We start from the raw sequence: 24,341 nt of genomic DNA on the forward strand, positions 1-24,341 counted from the left end.
TGCCCCCCCATAGACTTCAATGGGACATACTATCTTTTTGCAATTGTCTGCACCCTGACCTGACTTTTTGGTGGTAAGCAAAGTCCTCAGCTTTATTTTCTTTGCTCACTTTTAATATGGAGACTGATAAACCCTAAGACTAAAAGTACTGGATGACCCTGTCTCTGTGGAATTCCTGTTATTTTCAAACTGCACATTACCTTACCATGAAGTGCGGTTAGAACACTGTACCGCTATAACAGTTTGTTTTTATAACTATGGTATTACAGACTCAACGTGTCCAGGATGGGCTGGTGGCAGCAGATATTTTCTCCTATGTTTTTTTTACTTTTTACTTGTGCACCTTTGCATTTTACCCCATGTCATTTAGACTATCACATGCACTAAAATGGCCATGCCATGAGATGTTTGCCTGTCCTTTAGCCATTTTGTGCCTTAGTCTTCTTTCTGCCAGCTCGGATCTGCAATTGCCATTTATGGAAAGCCCTTTCACAGGCAAAATCTCTGCTTACCCGGGCAATGTGGCGGCCAGATGTGGGGGATGGGTCTGTCTGGACAAAGTCCACATCGAAACCAAAGTGTCTGGTGATGGGAAGATGCCAGTTTAAATGGGGCATATTCTATCCTTTGTTGGGTTTGGGGGCAACTTCAGTCCAAATCCTGTAAAAAAGGCAGAGGTTGCAGATCATCGCTGGAGCAAAGCACCCTACCAAGAAGTGGATCCTGCTATTGACCAGAGGACTAGCTGACCAGCGATGACTCCAGCCACGACCCAGTGAAACCCTGCAAATCTCTACAAATCTCCAGAAGGCCGTAATCGATGCTTTGTCTCCTGGACTGGAGGGAACAGACTGTCGCAACCCATGATCAAGGATCCATGCCTGCTGATCCCTCTGTAGTGCCTTGGGACACCCCAGTGGACTGACCAGCTCGCTCTGCTGTGCTACCTCCCCTGCACTGATCGTCGTTTCTTGCTCAGCCTTTGAAATCCACAGATCTTCAGCTTGTGTAACAAGACGTCTGTCCCTGAAATTTCAGCCTTCTTAACCAAAGAAGAGCTGTATAGGTCCTGACCCTTTGTTCTCGCCACAAGGATCACCCGTCACCTCCTGACTGTGTGACTTCCATCAAAGCCCACCTTCATGTCCTGGAGGTCTCCTGAGGTTGCATGCTCCATGGAGGTCTTCATACTGTCGAGCCAAAGTTGTCCAGCTGTCCAGTCTCTAGAACTTGTCAAGAGTATGGAATTGCTGTTAAGATGGATTTCTAGAATCGTGCCTGCTGGACAGATTTTAGGAGGCCACCCTATTGAATAGGGAACTCACCTTGATTGCGTTTGGCAAACCTCTAAGTGGGTGACCAGTCAAGGCTTATTCTCAGGAGAGAATGAGTGAGATCATGGGCTCTTAATGAGTCCACACAGTATGGCAAACAATTCAATTTAGACAGTCATGTATAAACATACAGTTATTTATTATAGGCCTGCTGAACACACTGGAAAATCAACCTAAGAGGTAGTATTATCGCACAACACTCTGATACAAATATATACTATCACCATAGGTTAAAATATACATCAAATAACATAGTTAGCAAAAGCAGGCAAGTTGTTTAGATGCAGTCAATCATGGAATGAGATCACAAGTCAATAACCTATTTTCAGAACTAAAACCCCTAAAAACAAACAAGACCTTGTGCACAAATGTCACAAGAGCCACAATGTTGAAGGAAGCCTATGTAGGTACGTGTCATAAATCTTGTGCTGGTGATAGAAAATCCTACAACGTTGCCAGAGGTAAGCATGCGTTTCCATTTTTCCAGATCCAAGGCTAAACCAGGGGCAGGATACTCAACCCAGGTTCGATGGTCAAAAGTGAGTGGAATGGAATAAGGAGCGAAAAGGACTTCTTCCCAATGTTATCCTATGGAGGACAGGAATAGGAAGGAGGGTTGGGAAAGATGCACTGCATTTACTTACCCTCCTAATCCCCCCCCCCTTGACTCAGATTTTCTCAGACGCCTATGTGGATCATTACCTGGGGTACACTGAGGGCTCGATCTTCCACCATTGGGTCTGGTGAGAGGTGCTCAGGAGTTGCCGATTCGAGGTTCTTCCGGTCGGGTGCAGCTGTAAGATGCAACCTCCATCGATGATGAAATACAAGAAACACTGATGCAGGCCTATTCAGGACACTTCACAGATTGGAGGAAGGCGAGTTCCAGTGACACTATCTGCACACAGGTGACGACAGGAGTCCTTCCAGTCACAGCAGCTGCTCCAGGGTAGGTTTCTTTGAAGATAGAATGTTGAAATTTCGGGAGAAGGTTACTAGTGGGACAAGCTGGCAACCACCAGAGTTTCAGGCTTGAACGCAGAAGAGTGGCGCTTCTGGAGAGGTAGCCTACGAGCGAGCTGGTCAGTCCAAAGGGCAGTCCAGGGACACTTATGAAGGTTCGGAAGGTCAGGATCCTCGAGAAGGCATTGAGATCAGTTGATCCACTAGTTCAAGGGCTGCAGCACCGCTCAGGACCTTCAGAGATGAGGCAGAGGATCAGGGCTTCACCGTGCTCGACACAGGAAGGAATGCAGGCCACTTCAGGAGTCCTCTCCTGACCTTCAGTAGGCTGCTCTTCAGGGGATTTCTGGCTTCATCGATGATCTTAAGAAATTGCAGAAGAGGTCCCTTTCTTACCCAAAATCTGAGCTGAAAGCAAATCCAAGCCCACCAATGGTAAGGATCTACACCATTGCTCCAAAGGCGCCTTTATCTCTCACCTCACAGACCTGGCCCAAATACATTGCCCCAGACACCACCCTTTGCCCTGCCCCATGCCATTCCTTCCCAACACCCCCGCCTTCCCTGTCCCATTACACCCCCACACCCAAACCCTCCCACTACTAGGCAGACCACGCCGCTTACGCCTCTCCAATAGAACTGCACACAAACTCGTTCCAACTAGACCCATCACCGCAGCTAAGAGAAATGACAGACTCTCAGCACACACACTCCACCAACACTCACACTCCAAAAATCTACTCACCACTCCCTGTCTCAATGCTTTTACTACACCAAAACCCCACCGGACACAGGAGAACCCCATCACCAACCCCCAGTTGAGCAATACCATAAGTGAAACCCATCAAAACTCACTTATCATAGTGACGCACACTAAGACCAATGTGACCCCTACTCTGAGCTCTCCCACTACCATACAACCCTTACTAGGAGCCCTACTCAATGTCAGATCCCTCGGGGCCCATGCCATCGATGTACACGATAGCATACTAGAATCCAAACTTGATTTCTTAGTACTCACCGAAACTCTGCTTCACCCAGCCTCAGGCCCCCAAATCACCATAGCAATCCCCACTGAGTATACCCTCCTAAGGGCAGACCGCCTAGAAGGCATAGGTGGCGGAGTAGCAATCATCCACAAAACCACTATGCAATTCAGAGAATGCAAAATGGAACAACTCACAGGCTACGAACTCCTCTCACTCAAGCTAGCCATCAACCCCAAAACTACCATAAATGTCCCAATAACCTAGAGAGCACCAAACATCCTAGGTAGCCCAGACATAGACCTATCCCTCCTAATTACACCACTACTCAAACCCAAAACCAAGTACATCCTTTTAGGAGACCTCATTTTAGGCTACAACGACCGCAGGGACAGCAAAGCAACGGCCTGTCACAATGCCTTCCAAGAGATGCAATTTTCTCAAGTTGTGAATGCCCCCACCCATTCCAAAGGCAGAATCCTGGACTGGATTCTCACGTTTAACACCACAGTAACCATAGTTGACATCCTTAACATGCAATGGACAGACCACAGCCTTATTAAATTCAACATAAATCTGGACCCAGATCCAATAGCCAAATCTTGCAACCCAGCACCTATACAGATCAGGAACTCTCGCAGACTTACCCCCCGAAAATCTCAACCCCTTTATTACACAACCTGATAAATAACACACCACTACAAAGCACCAAAACAGCTAGCATCGCAAACCACTACCATCAATGTCTGAAAACCGCTATAGATGAAGTGGCCCCACTTAAAACCAAACAACCCAAACCCAAACGTAGCTCACCCTGGTTCAATGATGAACTCATGGAAATCAGAAAAAAAAGAGCCCTAGAACATCTCTACAGAAAGAAACCCTCCCCTGAATTACAATCCAAACTCCATCAACAATTCAAAAATTACAAAAGTAGCGTACTGTCCTACAAAGCTGATTCGTTTAACAAACGCATCTCCAACGTAGCCTCCAATACTAAAGAACTATTCACGATTATCAGAGAACTAGAATCCCCCATATTACCCTCCGGCCCCATCAACACAAGCAAAGCCTGGTGCACCACCGTTCAGGATGCATTGTCCGCCAAAGTAAATCAACTGCAATGCAAAATTGCCTCGCAAAAAAAGCTGCTGGAACTCACACCCAACCCAACCCATTTCACCCTTAGGTGCCCATACTACCAGACCTGATGCACCCGAATTTCACTTCGCCCAAGTTACTAACAACCAGGTCCTTAAAACAATAGCATCCCTCAAGCTCTCCAATTGTAAAGGAAACTGCTTCCCAGCTAAAATAGTCCAAGACTGCGCAACCACACTAGCACCCATCATTACTGAATTTGTGAACATGTCTTTCAATGCCAGCGAAATACCAGCCTCCATCAAAGCAGCATGGGTCATCCGCCCCCCTGCTCAAAAAACCAACACTAGACCCGGAAATCCCAACGAATTACAGACCCATTACAACAGTGCCCTTTCTCCTCAAAATAATCGACAAAATTGCATACACCCAAGTACAAACCCACCTTGAACAAAACCATCTGTTAGGAGACAGACAATCGGGCTTCGTCCTAGACACAGTACTCAGACGGCCCTCCTAGACGTAAAAAACAAGATGACTCATCAGAGACTCAGGTAAACTGTGTATTCTTTTACTATTAGACCTCTCTGCGGCCTTCGATTTGGTCGACCACGACAAACTGTGCCAAACCCACCAATTTCCATTTCTCCACAAAAGCCACCACATGGATAAAAGCCTTCCTTTCTGACCGCACCTCAAGAGTCTTCATAGGAGAAGCAGCAGCCGACCCCATCCCTGTACCGATAGGAGTACCGCAAGGATCCTGCATTTCCCCCACCCTACACAACGCCTACACAAAACTACTTTTCGCTGCACTTGATGCCATGGGAGTCATCTACACAATCTTCGCCGACGACACACAAATACTCATACCAATCACAGGCAACCTCGATCAGGACACAGCTACCATTAAAAAAATGTACTTTCTCATCTAAACTGGATGTCAACAATAGTCTTTGCCTTAATGGAGAAAAAACGGAGATACTCATAGTTTGCTCCCCAGCCAGACTCAGCAAACTCAGAAAACTCCATTCTGACTACTAGTCTATAATGATAGATGGCACCCCCATCCTCATCTCCCATCAAGTCAAAACCTTAGGAGTTCACATTGACTCCAGCCGCACCATGAATAATCACATCAGCACACTCGCCTCTTCCACAGCATATACTGCTAAACTCATCACACTAAGCAGACCCCTCCTCACCACCGATAACTGCCTCACACTAGCCAGAGCACTCATCCTGACAAAAATAGACTATTGTAACGTCCTACTATTAGGCACCTCAAAAAGGAACCTAAACAAACTCCTTCAACACAACGCTCTTAAAGCAGCACGAGGCATAAACAGAAGAGAACATATATCCCAGCACAGAAGGGATGCCCACTGGCTTCCAGTGCAAGCCAGAATTCTTCACAAAACTCTGACTATCACCCATAAATGCATCTCAGACAACGCCCCCATCTACCTTAGCCAAAACATTTCCGGCAAAACCTCCGCCACAACACTCAGATCCAGCGCCAACACACACCTCCACATCCCTCGCTTCACAACCTGCAGAGCAGGTAACACCAGCTTCCTCATAGCAGCTCCCTGCCTCTGGAATTCACTTGCCCCGCCCACACCTTAGTAATGAAACCTCCTTCCCGAAGTTCAAGAAATTACTAAAAACTTGGCTCTTTAACAAATATTAAAAGTCCAACCCTACATGCCCCCCTCCCTACCTACTCCCCTCAACTCATGTAACTGTACGTAATATAAATGATATATGTATTTTGTGCTCATAATGTATGCATATACCCTAATTGCACCTAACCAAGAATCCTATCACTAACCAAAACATCCAAAATACATGCAACTGTACAAGCTCACAAAGATGTATGTAACCTACGCTGTGACACCCAATAAATAAATACGTATCTGGTGTTACGAATCACTCATAGAATACAGGTCTGCAATAAAAGACGTCTTGTCCTATCAAAATGTACTCTTGTCAAATGGGTGGGTGACATTTAAACATATCTGTCTTTACATAACTTGGACGAGCTCTGGACGAATTCAAAGGCCACGAATGGCAGTGCTAGGCAAACTATCATTGCATTGATGCTCATACACATTTTCTGATGGGCCAATATGTATCCAGGGTCTGTCTCCAACTAGCCATCGGATAGAATAGTCCATCAAGCAAAGCGACATACTGCAAGATTACCCATGTCTGGTTGAAAGTCTGATACAGAGAGCCTTCTTTAAAAAGATATTAGATATCTTATTGATAGCCAAAGTTAAGGCTAGGTGGAATAATAAAAAGTCGTATACATGCCCTTTCTGACCAGAAAAAGTAACACTTGCTCTTTCTTTGTCCATATTATGGACAAAGAAAAATTGAGATGTACAATGTCTAAGTGAGGTGGAGAACTGTTTAAAAGGGCAAGTACACTGACATAATGTATGCTGTATCCAATTTCTTAGAAAAGGCGTGGATACGGAACGAGAGGTCTGTAAGAATTATACCTTAAACAGTAGATGTGATGGTGTAATTATCTCTAAATCTCCTAGATCTCTTTCTTATGTTTCCTAAAAGAAATTATGAATGAAGTTGCCTTGGCTTTTAGAAGAGTAAATCAGGAGTAAGGAAGATGCCAACATCTATATTTTACTAATATCTATTTTGTATACTGTGTATGACGACTGCTGGTATTTTAAAGTATTTGTCTATCATGTTTGTGTTTTAGAATGATTATGCTCAGTCTTTATGTTCATGTTGTATGCATTGGATCTTGCACTTTTATGGCTATATGACAAAATAAAGGGAGGTTTTATTTACCGATTGGTGAATTACTAAACTCAACCTTGTGGGTGGATTCTGGAAGGCAATCCTATTACTGCGAAGAGGGAGACACTCAGGACTCACCAAACCCAATCAATATAAGCTAACAGAGTGGCAAGGCTTAGTCTCAGGATGGCTGTAAGAGTCTAGGGCTACAAGGAGTAAACCTAGAACACCACCAATATTTAAAGCTAGACCGGTGTGTACAAACATATGCAAAGATTCATTAGTCCTTTAAAATGCAAACTGAGCAAGCAAAACCTCTAGTCAAATATTATCAGAGACTTACTATCAAACAGATATATACATTCACCCTTAGGAGAAGAAGTAAAGCATATATTTCAAGAACCAGTCAAACACATGTACATACTTTCAGTGAAGACAATTAGAATAACCAAAGAATGAATGGCCCCCTAACACTTAATGTGTCCAACATTATGGAGGTTTGGGGATGTGTGCTCTAAAGTCACCAGTTCCAAAGTTATACTTCACAGGTAGGTTGATCACGTGATTTGGACGCTGCTATCGGTTAAGATCAAAAATGTAAGCTAAGTCAAGGTAAGCAAACAAAAGCAATCCCAGTCACTACAATAGGCCTAGGAAGAGATCCTTCACCAGGCCTCCACCGACCAGGAAAGAGTAGTTTATAGACAGAACTTAAACCCTAAGGGAAATAGAGGAGGAAAGGAACAGGTATGTTAACTTATGCCCCCGACTCCGATTTCTCTAGAAACCATTGCAGAGGTTCCAGAATTTGATGGAGGACAGTCTTCTGTGTTTGGTCCCGTCGATGAAGGCCCAGAAGGCAAGGATCATCGAGCAGGTCAGGTGTTGAGAATGGTTGTTCCCACTGTTCATGGAGAAGCACTAACAAGGTTTTCTTGTGATCAGGAAGAGTAGCAGGGCTTCACTGGGACTTTACTGGAGTTGATGAAATGAAATATTTTATTTATATTGCACTCGTACACAAGTGTTTCAGGTGGTGGTCAGCTGCAAGGGTCGTCTGTGGGTCATCAATGGGCTGCTCTTCTTCATAGAGGACTTGGCTCAAACATTTGTATAATTGCATATGCTTCTGGGTTAATTCAAAAAATACTTGGCTACCGTGACATCCATTAATCGCATCAATAAAATGGGAGCCTTTAGTTAGTATTGGAGCTGGTGAAAAAATGTTGCTTAACAATTATTTGGATCCGAAGTTATAAAAGTGCAATCGTATTACATTTGCTTTGCTCTTAACTTGATAAAAAAAAGCATAACAGATAAAAAAAGGCACCTAATCAATAATTAATATAAAAATATTTGAAATACTTTAATATGCATTAACGGATTGTATGAACACATTAAATTGGCAGTCTTGTTAGTAACTCATTGTGTATGTGTGATTATGAAAATAGTTGTAGAGCGGCCACAAGGGACAATGACACTTTAGACCACTATAAAATAATTAAAATATCAACCTTGTAAGTACTACCATGCGAGCTAGACTCGTCGGTTAGGAGGCCGGTCGTAAGGTGACTTTACACAGCCATCTTGCCAGGGTTACTGGCCGCAATATGTTCGGAAATGGCACAAAGTCCTCATAGAAAGGGTGCTTACCAAATGGAATCATTTATCGCCCCTAGAGAAAGAAACCCGCAGCAAAGAGCAGGGTTGCGGTTGCGAAATTACTTACGAGGAGGAAAGAGGAAGCCGTAGGACATCTGTTTATCTGCCTTGTAGGCAGAACAGCTCTGACTGTTGCCAGCAGAAATGCGTGGGTCGAGTCTCACGCAGCTCGATAAGTGCTCTGGGAGGCCGCTCACCTCTGCCTAAATTGCAATCAAAATATAAAGAATAAAAAGGCGTCAGAAATGCAGTGGGTTAGAGCGCACGATATGCTATTACACGTAAAAGTGTCATGCTAGAGGACGCTCAAGGCGCTGTGGGACCCCGCGTATACTGTGCTTGGACATCAGTCAGGGCAGAGGCAGCCCAGAAAGGCTTGGGCTGGAGGCCGAGCGGAGGGCAGGATAAAGGATAAGAGTTTGGAGCTAAACATTTCAAGCATCCAAATTCTTACATGAATGGACTTTTCCCAAGAGCTTGTCCACGAGGCCTTTTGATACAACGGCAGCAAGATGTGCCGACATAGGTCACACAGCACAATGCTTGAATGCAAGCAATAGAAACAAAACGATTCACTGTAGCGGCTACTCTAGGCCTAGCCCAGAGGTCCGCAACCTTTGGCTCCCCGGATGGTGTGGACCACATCTCCCACCAGACCAAGCCAGCAATGTCTATGGTGAAGGTTCATGGGATTCGTGACCAAAGCATCTGAAGAGACACAGGTTGCAGACTCCTGTCCTAGGCCATAGTGATGGGGTATCCTCGGGAAGGGACCAGAGACGACCTGCTAGGAATGATAAATAAATAAAATACTTCTTACGAGTGTCCGATTGTGCAGCGTGGATGGATTTCATATACGCCCCCAATGCCCTTGCTGTACGGCGCCCAGCGTTCACATGCAGAAACGATTCTCCCACCCCCACCCCGGCTCCAGCTCTATTCTTCGCTCACTCTCCTTCCCTGCAATGGTCACCCATGTTGCAACCGTGGATTGCTTGCACATTGCATGCAAGCACATCACATGGGCAGTAAGGCAAGTGCACTTTGGCATGCGACTTTGAAATCACATTCATTCAGAAGCAACACAATCAGAACCGAGCGCCATACCGCTGAAAGATGAATGCTCTCCTACAAAACCATTTTGTTGAAATAAATCAAACATTACCAACCTGCTTGGAGACCGTGTAGGATGACCAGAGAGGCATTAAGAAAGTTTCACTATATGCACTTTCATAGTCACTGTGGTATAGGATGTTGTACTTAGTGCGATACAGGACAGCAGGTCGCCCATAAAGGAGGTTTCGGTCTAGAAATGGAAAGAAAAGCACACGCTGTTAACAAGTGATAGGATACCAACACTGTGGGCATTGTGCGGAGAACCAAGCTAAAAACAGTGCCAGGGCTTTCGTTAGTGAAGGAATGCCATACTCGGCCAGTGCAAAGCAGAAGGTGTGCAGCCAGGTGTAGGACCTATAACATGCGGTTCTGCCCATATCTCCAGACTTCGCTTTACAATCCAAGCGGCACCAGCCTTTTTATCCTGACATACATTATTGAGCGCTTCGCCACATGACTCGGGCATGGGCCAGGAGAAGGCCATTCATGGGGCATCACAGAATGAATGGGTCTAAAAAGTCAAAGTGTTCGGTGCACAGAATGGCGTTTCACCTTTTATGACAGATGGCGAAGGATAGCAATAGTCACACGTCAGGCCAAGGGGCAGCAGAGTGTCCAGGGTGAATGAAGAAAAGTACAGACGGTAAAGCATTTCGCTTTTGAACTACAGTATATTTTAACCCAAACGTGCATTAGCCAGCAAGACATTGCCAATGGCCATGAGATGGGTAGGGTAAACGAGATCAAAACAAGTAATACACCTGGAATCTAAGATGGGCAGAGACAAACAGCCAGTAAAAGAGACCTCTTGGCTGTGATGCAGCCCCATTTTATTAAGCCAACAATATGGTGAGTGGCCCAAGTGCAAGACATTACCTTACAGAAGGCTGCTTGGAAATAACAATGGCAACCCCATGAAGGCTCACAGTTTGTGGTTCCTGCAGATAGATCTAGCGCAAACTGATCACATGGGGTGTGTTTTGGAAGGGGTGGTGGGATAGTGGGTGGGGGGCGGTGTAAGTGATTCACATGGCCATAGGAGGTCAATGAAGGGAGGGTGGGGATACAAAATAAACACCACCCACATGCTGTGTTTCCATTCTCGCATCTCATCTTGCTCCTACCTGTACTCTTATGCCAATAGTTTTGGGGTTATTAGTGGTACATAACAAAAACTAACAAGCATTGGCAATGCCAACAGTTTTGTTTCTGTGTAGGCATGGGAAAGGCATTTACCAAGCAGTGCTGTAGTGGTAGTAACTCGCCATCTACAACTGGCTCTCACTAAATGCTCTCCCTCCTGATCTTTACGTTCCCCCGGCACAAACTCTCTGTGTGTCAAGCGCTTCACTAAACTGCAAGCTACTGGACAATTTCTTTGCTCGGCTGGCTCCCTCCTATGGAACAGTCTCCCCCTTCCTCTTGAGCCTGATCTCCTCAAATTCCGGAAGCCTCTCAAGACTTTCCTTTACAACTCCTCCTTACCGCTCCTTTGCTAATCCCCACAATCGTTGAGATCGGTGACCAGGGCCCTTATATGTCCCCCTGGGTCCCGGCCCCCAACCCCCAATCACCTTCAGCCTCCACCCACTCCCAGAACTTGCCTTGGCACCCACTGGCATATGCCATCACAGGTCTGCACTTACTTATTGGCAGCTGACCACTCTTACCAAGGCATCTCTGCCAGTTACTTAGCTGCTTGCAACTTAGGTCCTAGCACTTCTCGGTGTGGTAATCCTAGCAATTGCCCCCCCCCATCCCTTCTCTCTCTGCACTTGCACGCTGTGAATGCTCACAAGGCTTAGTTGGAACCCCTCTCTCTTTCACTGTTATATTTGTCTTTCATTCCCATGTTCCCTCCCCGTTGCGCTATGGGCGCTTTGAAAAACAAATTACTTGGTGTATAAGCGCCTTACAAATGCACAATAAATACATTAAATAAATACTGGCTAGACATTGTAGCGGTGCCTGGCACATGCTGAATACACACAAGTCAACAATGTTGGTTTTGACAATGCTTGTTTTTTAACAGGACTTCAGTGAAAGAAATGCATAATGCTTATGAATCGAGCGGCTGAAGGCAGACCTGCAGTACACCAGTAGCACGTTTACAGCTCCAATTAAGTAATTCACTCTAAGAATTCTGCTTTGAAAAAAACACTGGCAGGCCGTTCAAGCAAAACCTTTGATGGTAAGGCTTGATAACGCTAGAACAAAGAGATCCCAGCAGGATTCGTTTTGGGCAGCGAGTGGGTGGGAAGGGCCATAGGGATTAGCATGGCCACGTTTAGTCAATTGGTGGGTAAATAACCAAACGCCTACAAGGTTTGCATTGTGCCTCTCATATGCCATTTCTGTCTAGCTGTACTCTAATGTGATAGTTTTGGCTTACAGGTGGTGCACCGAATAGCCAGACACGAAAAACGGGGCTAAATATAATGCCTGTTTAACAGTAGGTGAGGAGCACTGTAGCCAACTCCAAGATGTGTTTGTACAATCTTGCAAAAAATAGACGAGTAAGAACAAAAGGAGGAAAGGCCTCCAAGAGAAGGACATATTAACGGTAACCAAAGTACAGAGAAATGCTGGATGAACAGCAGAGCACAGTTTAAATTAAATAAATCACACAGGAAATGTGAAGTAAGACAAAGACAAGACAAAACCAGGTACATTGAAATAGTAGGGAGATGTCCAACGAAGGTGTACATTCGGATTGCACATTGTGCAGGCATGAAACCAGTACTCCCCCACCGCTGGAGTTTCACCTTGATTCCTCCAAGCAGCTGTGCCGTTTTAACCCAAGTTTATTAGCCATTTGCTTCTTGTTTAAACAAGTGGTAGGTTCAGAAAATATGTACCCTTTAGAGTATATTTGTTCCATTAATAAAAAGGGTTGGGCTCGATGGACAAACTGTACCTTTGGCGAATAAAACTACTGTTGCAGTTGGTGTAACCCGCCTTTTGAAAGTGCTGGGGATATTTGCTATAGTTTCTGTAAGCCCTACTCTAACACTGGAACACTACGCACTGTCGCAGTAAGAATGAACGGCCACAATCCAGTTCCCAAATATGATACAGCACAGAGACCACCACCATGCAAGATATCGATGACGCTATACACACTGTGGACAAAGGGAACCTCTGCTTACTAGTCGTCCTCAATCTTTCTGCTGCATTGGATACTGAGTACCATGAAGCCCTCTTCAAGAGACTCACCACAGCATGGTCTGTAACAAAGTTTTGAAGTGGTATGCCTTATGACTCTCCATCAGAGACTGACTCGTTCAAAGGGCCCAAACAGGCCCCAGTGCTGTCCAGTAATCTCCAGACTTGCACAAGACTACATCCTCTTCCCCAGTCCCCTCAACCTCTACATGAAATCTCTGGGGCATCTCCTTGCCAACTTCAAGATACATCAATATGCAGATGGCACATAGCTATTCCTAGTAAGCAATTGCATCAGCAGAATCCATAGACTAAAGCATTGTCCCTCATCCAATACTAGATGTCAAGCGTCTACATGAAGGTCAACCCCACAAGATGGATTCACGCCTCAACTCTCACACAGTGATACATGTCTCAACTTTACTATTGAATGTGACATTTTAAATCATCAAGAAGATCCAAGCATCATGGTGCCAGCTTCAGCTGCCGCAAAGTCAAACCTTTCATCCCTGTTCCATGTTTCAGCACAGTACCCTACTCAAAGGAGTCCCTAATTATTCCTTGGAGCCTCTGAAAACCATCCAGCCTGCAGCAGAACGCCTCAGCACATGACTAAGAAAATTCAACCAAATCACCCCAATCTGCCACAAGGAGCTGCACTGGCTACCCATTAAAGCATGCATCATATTCAAGACTGTCTGCATCACCTACAAAGCCAGTCATAACAAAACACCACTCTACCAGGCCGAGAAAGTCACACCGGCACACCCCCATCCATCCTCCCATCTAGTTCCACTAGATCTTTATATACAATGTATATACTCTCCCTGCTGTATGTCAATGTATGATTATGATGTATCCATGTTTGTTATCTGTATCACCTTGTAACCTCTGCACTCAAGCTTTGCATATTCCTGTAACTTGTGCGCCCTGATACCCCTGGGTCTGGAGCGCATTACAAATGATTAAACAAACACACACACAAAAACAATCTCTGGAGGCCGCCAGCACCTCGCCAGAAGCCATAACATTGCCTTGCTGGGTATACGAAAACCAGCAAACGGGCCTTTTCCTGCCATGCACCCTGTTACTAGAACAGGTTACCAATGCAGGTTAGAGAAGTCCCCTTCCAGCCAACAATTCACAAACACCACAAAGATCCCAACTCTACAAAGAACATCTAGCCACTCACTGATCACGCCATCCACGCAATAGAGGCGTAGACAGGGTAGGGCCTGAGCGGATAAGGACCACCCGAAATCTGTAGATGCCCACTCAGCAGCACTGTGTGGGCATTTGCAAATGTCAATGTCACTGTGGTGGGCCCGACTACCTTAGCTTCAGTCGCCACTTGCTAGACAATCCTGGCAACGCCTCTGCCACTCAACCCTTTCGCCCTTCTCTGGACTCCTCCCCCGCCCTCCCAACCCCCTTCCATCCCAGTTCCTCTACTGCCCCAGCACCCTACTTGTAACCACTGGGTGCATCCCCTTCTTCAGCGCTATGTTCCTTCTCAACTAGGTTCCCACTTCTTAAATCCAGTACACACACTTTGGCAGTACGGCACACTATAAACAACGTAAATGCATATACTGTAAGAATTGGTGAGTTAACAAGCCAGCAACCTTCGGCCATTGCTGAAAAAGCATCTGCTAAGAACTAGAGACGTTTGTGCAACAGCGGGAAATAAGCAATGGGCATTAGGAGTTAATGTTGCATTTTCTATAAAGTTTCAATTTTCAAATGTAAAATGGTAATACTTGCTCTATGTCCGTTTACATACTAGATGGATACCGATTCAGTGTAGTATGAAAACATGTGATGTTTCAGTACCCAAAGTATGAGGGTAAGCAAATAGGCAAGTGTAGGAAGCAAATAAAATAAAATGAAAACATAGTGCACGTCTATAAACAATGCCACTTGCTTCTAACGTCCAGGTTTAAGAACACGGCTGCTGCCCGCTCAACATACATACCTATGCATAGGGATGCATGACGATGTAGGATTATAAAAAAAAGACACAGAAAGGTCCGCCCCTATGCACAGCATTGGCCCTCACAGCACACCTCACGCACAGATTGGGGCATAAAGCAACCAAGAACAAGAGGAGGGGAAATGCTGAGCGAGTAAAAGGGGAGAGGAAAGGGAGGGGCCCTGAGCGGGGCATGTCACGTCGAGCCAGCCACACACAGACGTGATGCAGCAGCACTACCCAAATCCACCCGCATAGCGCCATCTGCATAGCCACCACAACACTCCATATGTGTTAGCCGCAGCATCAAGGGTGCGTCGGGTAAGGGCATTTAAGTGGGGGTGCGCCGGAACAAGGAAGTGGCGGGTACCTGGTTGAAAGTATTGCATAACGTTGGGGGCTGTGGCTCGGGAAAACGTTTTGAAAGGGGTTAATGCGAGGTGTGCCCGCTGTTGATCCTTGCCGCGGCCTGGCAGGTACACAGCTTAGAACGAAGAAAAAGCACGGTTGACGGTAGGCCTTTTGAGAGGCACGCTGGTGGATACCCGGGTCGATTAAGCACGGGATGGGTGTCTTGGGGGGTAATCTGTTAGTTGCCCAGGGTCCGTTGTAATTAATTAGGTAAGAGGTTATGTACACTTGAAACGTGGGAGGGGGGGTTTGTTTACCCCCCCCCTTCGAGGTGCGCAGAATTCGTGCAGGAGGCGGCGAGGTCGAAAGCGGGGCATGCACGCAGGAGGTTCATGCGTGTTTTACATGGTCTTCGCGCGGCACATCGTATTTCAATACGCTAATGGAGTTTGGATGGCGGGTAGAAGCCGCCGTTGGGGGTGCGCATGCTTAAGGTGTGCATGGGATAGTCATAGGGGTTTTAAGGAAAGTTTAACGGATTTGTTACCGGAAACCGTTGCAGTATACGGTTGCTAATTTTGTGATAAGGCCGGCAGGATAGCTCACCGGCAACGTGCACGCCTTGCAAACAAGACGACAAGGCAGCATAGGTTAAATCCCCGGGTCCGCGCTTAGAAACCTCTGGGTATTAAGCACGTTATAATTATGCAACTAAGGCATATTCCCGTAACAGCGCCTCGATGCCCCCAGAGCGCTACAAAAATGCAAATTAAATAGATACATATGCAAGCCTACAAAGTCTTTCTAGATGCCCTTTTGCGTGCAGGGTTGTTTAAGCAATTTCGTATAAACCCAGCGGTAAAATGTGCTGGCTAGGGCCTGCTTCGCCCCGCGGGTAGGCAGCCACAAAGGGGATGTGGGCCACAAGGGTGATAAAAGGGCAATAGGAAGATAGTTGTCCATGTGCAGTTGCCAGCATGCTTGTATACATCAGGGCGCGAGGCGTGCAAAGATAATGCATTTGCTGGGGGGTGTTTCCCATGCACGGGGTGCAAGGCGCATGCAACGGGCAAGCTAGCAGAACGCGCCTATAAACAGGCGTTCCTGGTGCACTTTTTTATGGTGATTTAGCCTAAAGGCTTAGAGCGGTGCATCCTTTGTGCTGGTTTATGATTAAGGTCGATAAGGGATTAGGTGGTTCCCGGATTTTCGCACCGCACGTTAAGAAACCCATATGGCATTTGTAAAACTCCTATACACAAGTGTTTCATGGCGCACGCTTTTAGGATGATGTAGCTTACTGGTGTAGGCCGGTGCAACCATTGTGCAGGTATATGCTTAAGGTCGCCAAGTGAGTAGGCCGTTTCTCAATGTCACATTTCGCACATTAATGGTAGCGGCAGCAGTACTTGCGGTGGTACTTGCGGTGTAAGTTGCATATTGCACCTTTGGTTGTCGGGCTAGGGGTACTGGTCGTATACCCACTCTGGTCACACAGTGGGGGAAATGTTGCAGTTGCGATCGGGGTGTCCACACCAGGAACAGGGAGGTGATTGTTGTTGGCATAGCAGTGTGAAGGTTGGCCGATGAGGGTTTTAAAGCTGCAGTCATACTTTATAAAGCGGTGGAGGATAGCCTTGGGGACAAAGTGCTCGCCTTGGAAGGGCGTCGGTACCAAGCACTCCAGGTTCGGTCCGCGCTCAGAAACCCTGGGGTATTAAGCGCATTGTAAACAAACTATCATATGTCATACACAAATATTGGGGGGTCTAGAAATGCGGCCAGGTATCCTTACAAAGCGGTTGTGCTGTGTTGTATTGTTGGTCAACTTGTTGGTTGCATGCACGGCAGTTATTTAATGGTTATTTAATTTTCGCCCCGCACGTTAAGAAACCGTTATGGCATTTATAACACGCCTATACACAAGTGTTTCTTGGCGCACTTTGTTAAGATGATTTAAGTTACTGATTAGAGCGGGGCATCCAGGGGCAGGTTATGCTTACGGTCACCAAGTGAGTAAGCCGTTTTCTGAATGTTCGCGCCACACGTTAGAAACAAAGATGGCAGTTATACGACTATAAACAAGGTACAGGGTGCGTTTTTTAGGATGAAGTAGCTGACTGGTTTAGGGCGGGCATACAGGGCGCAGGTTTATGCGCAAGGTGATTTAAGGGATTGGCCCACAGATGCAGGAATATTAGGAGTAGGTGTTCAGGGCCTTGGCACATATCGCCAGGCAATTTACGGTGCACAGTATTACTAACCGGGAGACGTCCATGGGGGCTGGGACCTGGCGGCAAGGTTCATTAAAGAACGGATGATGAATTAGGATAAGGGCATGCAGGGCTCCCTGTGTAACAGGTCGCCGGTCATATTTGATGCAAGGGAGTTCGTCGCAGAGCGTCGTTTATACGCTATGCAGTTTGAAGGGCGGGTAGAAGCCGCCGTTGGGGGTTGTAACAGTAGAACAACTAGAGAATAAAAGAGCCTGGCTTCGGCCATCCCCGCGGTTGGGGACTACAAAGATCAGAATGAAATTGGCTGGGCGACACATACCAACCAGGCTTGCAGCAGAAAGGGAAGCGAGGCTGCCAATAGAGATCGCGCAGGGTAGGGCGCAGCGTCGGTCCAGTAATTGGTTAAACACGGGTACCACGCGGAAAATGAACACCAGGTGGGTTACTAGGTAATTTAAAGGGCCCCTTGTTTCGTGCGCAAGAACATTAAAGAGGGCAGGTCAGCTCGTCACTTTAGTGGTAGACCGTATTTCTGCATCATCCATTCACTCTTGGTTTAATTGTTTGTATATGCTTCCATAGTTTCGCCCGTTGCGTTGTTTAGGGTAACGGGTACGGGAACATATTGAGCGATGCTAATGTATGGGTTGTGCAGCTCAGCTGGGGAAGGAGTTGGGGCTTCTGTTGCCTCCCCTGGACGGGATGGGTGGAAGAAACGGGGATCCCTAAGGGCAATTGGGGGTTCACCCTGGTAACTTAGTATGGCATGACTCTGTCCAGTGGGCGTAGGAGCGCCGCAAGGTTATCCTTACAGAATAGCGCTGCAGGCAGTATGGCAGGACCCGTTCCATTATATGGGGCAGCGCGAAGAGACCCGTTGTACAAAAGTGCGCTATAAGCGGGTTCATGTTTTTTCACGCTGTAGGTGGGGATAGAGGTATGGCGCTATAAGCGCAATTGCATTACGCGTGCACGATAAAGGGGAGTGCCAGGAGGAGGGTATGATTTAACGGCACTATGAGCATAATGGCCTGACCCCCTTACAGTACCCAGAGGTACAGCACTCGCCATGGCGCATGAAAATGGTATGAGGGAGGCAGCGCAAGGGGAGCGCCAGGGGGCGCGTACCTCTAAATATTGCTAAGAGCATTATTGCATGCCTCTTGCCAGTTGGGCGTGGGAGCGCCACAAGGCTAGTATGGAAAAGGGCGCTAGGAGCATTCCCAATTAGGGGTTTCATTTCCCAATTATGAATGCATTTCAAATTCCCAATTATGAATTCAGACAAGGGGCCAGTTGTCAGGCGTACACACTTAACAAAGCTGCAAAGTGATGCGAGGGGGGAACAGTTTGGCTTGGGCTCAAGTACTTGAACTTCAAAAACGGAAGGTGGTACGCTGAGAGAAGCAGGAACGTGTTTAAAGGCGCAGGTAGCAGGGTCAGCGCAGCCTTGCACTTGACCAATGAGCATGATCAAGTATCAGTGGTAAAGGGTGCACGGCAGGTAACGATATAAAGTGAGTTGTGGGATAGCACCACTAGGTACGCCTGAGGAGAGGCAGTCTTCTTGGTTATGGCAGTTGCCTTACATGTTAAGTAAAATGGAAGGGGGGAGCCCTCTTGTGAAAGATGGGAGGCGGTGCACACAGGACAGGAAAAAATGATACCTGGGCTAAGACAAGGGGGAAATGAATGCAAAGGCACAGGTCTAACAATGGACTATAAAGGCAGCTCCTCCCGTCCAGCGCAGGCAATCACCCGGTTGGTAGCTCACAGCAGGCGGAGCAAGTTTAAGGTGGGGGAGCATGAGTCCAGTAAAGGGGTAGATGAATTGCTAAGGGTGGAACATGGAGTCCCTGGTTGAATATACAAGAGAGTGAGCGCCCGGTCCAGCACGGGGCTGAGGAAAACTCACTGGAAATTGGGCTCAAGGTGCGCAAAGCTCCTGGAAAGGTATTGCACAGGGCAGGCATGGGCGGTGCAACCCAAGTTCCCCGTAGTATAACCCAGTGGATGGCAATTGGGCACCAGGGCACAAAGCTCTTGGAAAGGTATTGCACAGGGCAGGCATGGGCGGTTCAACCCAAGTTCCCCGTAGTATAACCCAGTGGATGGCAGACATTTGTCAGCAGTGGGGACAGAGCCCCATAGTAGAATCCAGCTCAAAACTCTGGGAAATGTAACAGTAAGGAAAGACGGCACAAGACCACAGATTCTTGTGGGGCGAGAGGACTGGGAAAGGGGAAGTAAGGCAAAGGTGGTGCCTGAAATTCTAACTTTAAAGTGTCCCGGAGCAGGCCCGCCCTGGTTAAGGCGGAGCAAGATGGAAAGGGGACAGATGGAAAAAGTGTCGCGGAGCAGGCCCGCCCTGGTTAAGGCGGAGCAGGATGGAAAGGGGACAGATGGAAAAAGTGTCCCAGAGCAGGCACACCCTGGTTAAGGCGGAGCAGGATGGAGCTGGAATAAAGGAAAAAGGGTCTCAGAGCAGGCTCGCCCTGGTAAGGCGGAGCAAGAGGGAAAGGTGGCAGGGGCAGAAGTACAGCAGACATGGCCTTAGCATCTTAAGTTCCACTGAATAATCTCTAAAATTGGTGCTCATCGGGTGGCATGGGGGAAGGAGGTCTGGTTGTGAGAAGGTACATCAGGCCGAAAGGAACTTAAAATCGACATGCCACCTTCTTTCCCCACCAGCAGCAGCCTGGAGGAAATGAGATTGGGATGGGTGGAGTGCCGGGGTTGATGGGGGCGCAGCTGCAGGTGCGCAGATAGCCTGGGAAACAGCAAAAGACGGACATATTGGCCTTATGTCTGGGTGGTGCTGACCCGACAAGCCTGGGAAAGGGAGCCTCTGAGGGTTTTTGCCAGAGCAGTCACGGCTGGATTAATTTTAATTCCCTTGAGTATATTATGGAAGTTGGGGTACATTTGTCACCAATGGGGTCGGAGATATTCTTCTGGACACTTGGCACAGAAATCCAAGAAAGGTGAGGAAGGAAGCAGGGGGGAGCCACGGTGGGCGGTAACCCACCTGTGGCGTGGCGGTGTTTGGGCAACCAAACACAAGAGACAGACTCCGGATGAGCCAGGAGAAAGCGGGAAGGGTCTTCGCCCTTTCCAGACCAGCGCCCCTTGGGAGCCTAAAACGGCAGGGTCTTCTGGGGGGAACAACAAGGGCTCAGCTTCTCCCAAGGAAACGGCACTCTCCCCGCCCACGGATACCTGCAGGGGCAGGCGAGGCTCAGGCGCAAAGGGTTGGGAGAGTTGGGCCTATAATGGACTTTTGGAAAACAAGGGGGAAGCAGGTTTTGGACATGGAGCGGTCGCCGCATCTTCCAAAGTATTTCCACTAATGTGTGCAGTATGTTTGATGATTTTGTGGAAAATAAATCTGCGGCCTTTTTATGCCAAAAAACTAAGCAAGGCTCATGTCACGCTTTTCTGGGGGGGGGAAAGGAGGAATGAGCTATTGCTATGTAAGGGGTCCAAAATGGACGGATGCACGGGTTATGCCATGTGTCGACGAAGAAATCCGAAAATGGAGGAGGCACCCCGATAACCCGGGCGGTGTCCTCCTCCTAAATCTCCCTCCCCCTCCTCAAAGGAGGGGAGGAAAGGCTGAGCACGGCAAAAGCGGGGAAAGCCCGCGGAAATGAGAAGAGCGCGGCAAAGGGGGAGAAAAAGCCCGCGGAAGGGGGACAATGGAAAGGGGCGGAGTTATCCCCCTTTAAAGCAGGCGGGTTCCCACTGCAGGCATCATCCAGCCTTGGCGTGGAATGCCCGCCTGCCACCGAGGACTTGGTTTTTCCACCCACCCACCCTACAAATAAGGACAAGCAGGAGGCCTGATCGTCGACGTCGCACGACGGCAGGCGGTGTGGCGGTGTTTGGGCAACCAAACACAAGAGACAGACTCCGGATGAGCCAGGAGAAAGCGGGAAGGGTCTTCGCCCTTTCCAGAACAGCGCCCCTTGGGAGCCTAAAACGGCAGGGGCGTCTGGGGGGAACAACAAGGGCTCAGCTTCCCCCAAGGAAACGGCACTCTCCCCGCCCACGGATACCTGCAGGGGCAGGCGAGGCTCAGGCGCAAAGGGTTGGGAGAGTTGGGCCTATGATGGACTTTTGGAAAACAAGGGGGAAGCAGGTTTTGGACATGGAGCGGTCGCCGCATCTTCCAAAGTATTTCCACTAATGTGTGCAGTATGTTTGATGATTTTGTGGAAAATAAATCTGCGGCCTTTTTATGCAAGGCTCATGTCACGCTTTTCTGGGGGGGAAAAGGAGGAATGAGCTATTGCTATGTAAGGGGTCCAAAATGGACGGATGCACGGGTTAAAAACGAAGTCCTCGGTGGCAGGCGGGCATTCCACGCCAAGGCTGGATGATGCCTGCAGTGGGAACCCGCCTGCTTTAAAGGGGGATAACTCTGCCCCTTTCCATTGTCCCCCTTCCGCGGGCTTTTTCTCCCCCTTTGCCGCGCTCTTCTCATTTCCGCGGGCTTTCCCCGCTTTTGCCGCGCTCAGCCTTTCCTCCCCTCCTTTGAGGAGGGGGAGGGAGATTTAGGAGGAGGACACCGCCCGGGTTATCGGGGTGCCTCCTCCATTTTCGGATTTCTTCGTCGACACCTGGCAAATCCACCTGCATAGCGCCATCTGCATAGCCACCACAACACTCCATATGCTGCCAACCGCTAATTATGATCCTTTTACCAAGAGATGGGGAAGAAAGGGCGCCCCCAATGGAGAGCCCGTACCTCACAGTGACGGACCATGTACGCAACTCGCTGCAAACGAATGAGTGTTTGATCTGTGCGATGCATGTTATTTTGACGCACATGCAGGTTGAAGAGATGGTTTTTTGGACACCGACAGTCCAGTTTTCCCAAACAGTTGCGCCTGTTCCTTTTATTCGCAGAGGGAGCGTGAACGAGCAACCTTACCCTCATTTGACAAAATGGTGATTTGAGTACAATTGAACCCCGAGCATTTTCAAACATTTTATGATGAACCTTTTTTTCTCCAAATTATGAAGTTCTAATTTTATCAGATCAAGATGCATGCTTGCCTTGAATAAAGCCCCACCAAATCGTCTTGCAATGTCAAAGAACATCTAAAACAAACGGTCTTTCAATTCCAAATTGAAAGATGTCGATATATTTTTAAATGAGAATTTGGCTTTCTTCTTAATAATGAATATTTAAAAATTGAGCCACATACATTTTGAAAGCCCAGAAAACCAGGTCTACATTTCTCCATTGCTCCTCCTGACTTCACTTAACGATTACTCTGTAAAGGAGTACCCCCACGAAGTCTTCCTGCCTGAACAAGGTCTATGCCAGATTAAGCTCTGTAAAGTTCGAGAGGCGGCACCTCAAAGCTTTTATTAACACTCCTCACAACACACCTAAAACTTGTGTGCCTCCACCTTGCTATTTATTAGGAGTTCCATCCCAAATATTCTAGGGATTACAAAGATCCCAACTCACTTGAACAGAGTACATTGCTGTAAACTTTATTTTAAAAATCACTACACTCTAATAATTCTGAAGTTGTCTATGCATCGGGAAATGAGGGGTAAACCCAATACTGGATGGATATACATGTTCTATATTTCAACTTCACCTTCTATGGAATTTCATTGTATACTTCTTCTGGAATATATTCATCAGCACCTCCCACAGGGCTGGTAAACTATGACGGGAAAATGAAACCCCCATCTACCGAGGGATCTCCTCAAACAAGGCAGCTTTCACCTAGGACATCCCATGCTCCTGTAACTTCATGTCAGAGGAACATCCCAGCGAAATTGGACTACGCACCTTCCCCCATTGCCCATCACACAGTACATAAACAGAATATCAAAAGGGCACGAAATGTGAACCGCCGCTTCCCCCCTCTGTTTTCAGAGCATCCATGCTTTCCTTTATTCCATATCGAAGCAGTGAATTAATACATTGTGAGCCCTGAACCAGTTACATTTTTTGCAAATTTACCAATTAGAGAGCCTACCAATCGGCTCTTTTGTGGAGGATCCTGGCCAGAGTTAGCATCTTCAATTTGTCCTTGCGCAGGTAGAAATTCTACATCCTCAGATCCAAGATGGAAGCTATCTATCTTTCTTTGAAACCGGAAAGTAAACTGAATACCAGCCCCGGACAGTCCACTGCGTCTATTGGCAGGAGGAGAGGGTCCGGAGGCAAGAGAGGGATGGAAGGGGATAGATGGAAAGCTTGGTGCAAAAGGTACACAGTATCCTTGGTGAACGACCTGCAAGACCAAAACGTCGGATGTGGTGCTACTCCATTCCTTGCTAAGGGGATTGATGGAAATCGATATCACAGAAGCTTCACACCTGGGCAGTAGAGGGCACCACTGAGGTGGACGAGAAAACCACCGAGAGCCTCTTCATCAGAGGGTGGGGGGAGGAGTGCATGACTGCTGCCTGCCCAAGGTCTGTCCTCTTCCATGGCAGTCATAGATGGGGCAAGAGTCAAAACCTCCTCCTGCTATCAGGAACCAAAGGCTGTTTCATTGCCAGGCCACAGGACCTAGCCGGGGCCCTCACAGTCTGCAAGTTGACAGACTTTGCCACAAAATGGTTATGCCCGTCAAAAGACATATTCAGGAGCTTCTCCTGAGCAAGCCCTGAAGTTCACATCCAGGAATGTCTCCTCATCACAGTGCCC

General features: G+C 47.4%; 1 protein-coding gene across 4 annotated transcripts in view; it reads right to left on the reverse strand.

Annotated features, from left to right (window-relative positions):
- Positions 1-24,341, reverse strand: part of ENPP2 (ectonucleotide pyrophosphatase/phosphodiesterase 2) — a 1,757,842-nt gene that overhangs the window by 121,986 nt on the left and 1,611,515 nt on the right. For all 4 annotated transcript variants that reach the window (XM_069621550.1, XM_069621549.1, XM_069621547.1 and 1 more), the window contains 2 exons: positions 9,988-10,124; positions 8,886-9,021 (listed from right to left, as the gene is read on the reverse strand). In XM_069621550.1, coding sequence (XP_069477651.1) covers positions 8,886-9,021; positions 9,988-10,124 — 273 coding nt within the window. The remainder of the gene's footprint in view (positions 1-8,885; positions 9,022-9,987; positions 10,125-24,341) is intronic.

Source organism: Ambystoma mexicanum, chromosome 5q (genome assembly GCF_040938575.1).
Source record: "Ambystoma mexicanum isolate Mex_15411 chromosome 5q, UKY_AmexF1_1, whole genome shotgun sequence".
Lineage (NCBI taxonomy): Eukaryota > Metazoa > Chordata > Amphibia > Caudata > Ambystomatidae > Ambystoma > Ambystoma mexicanum.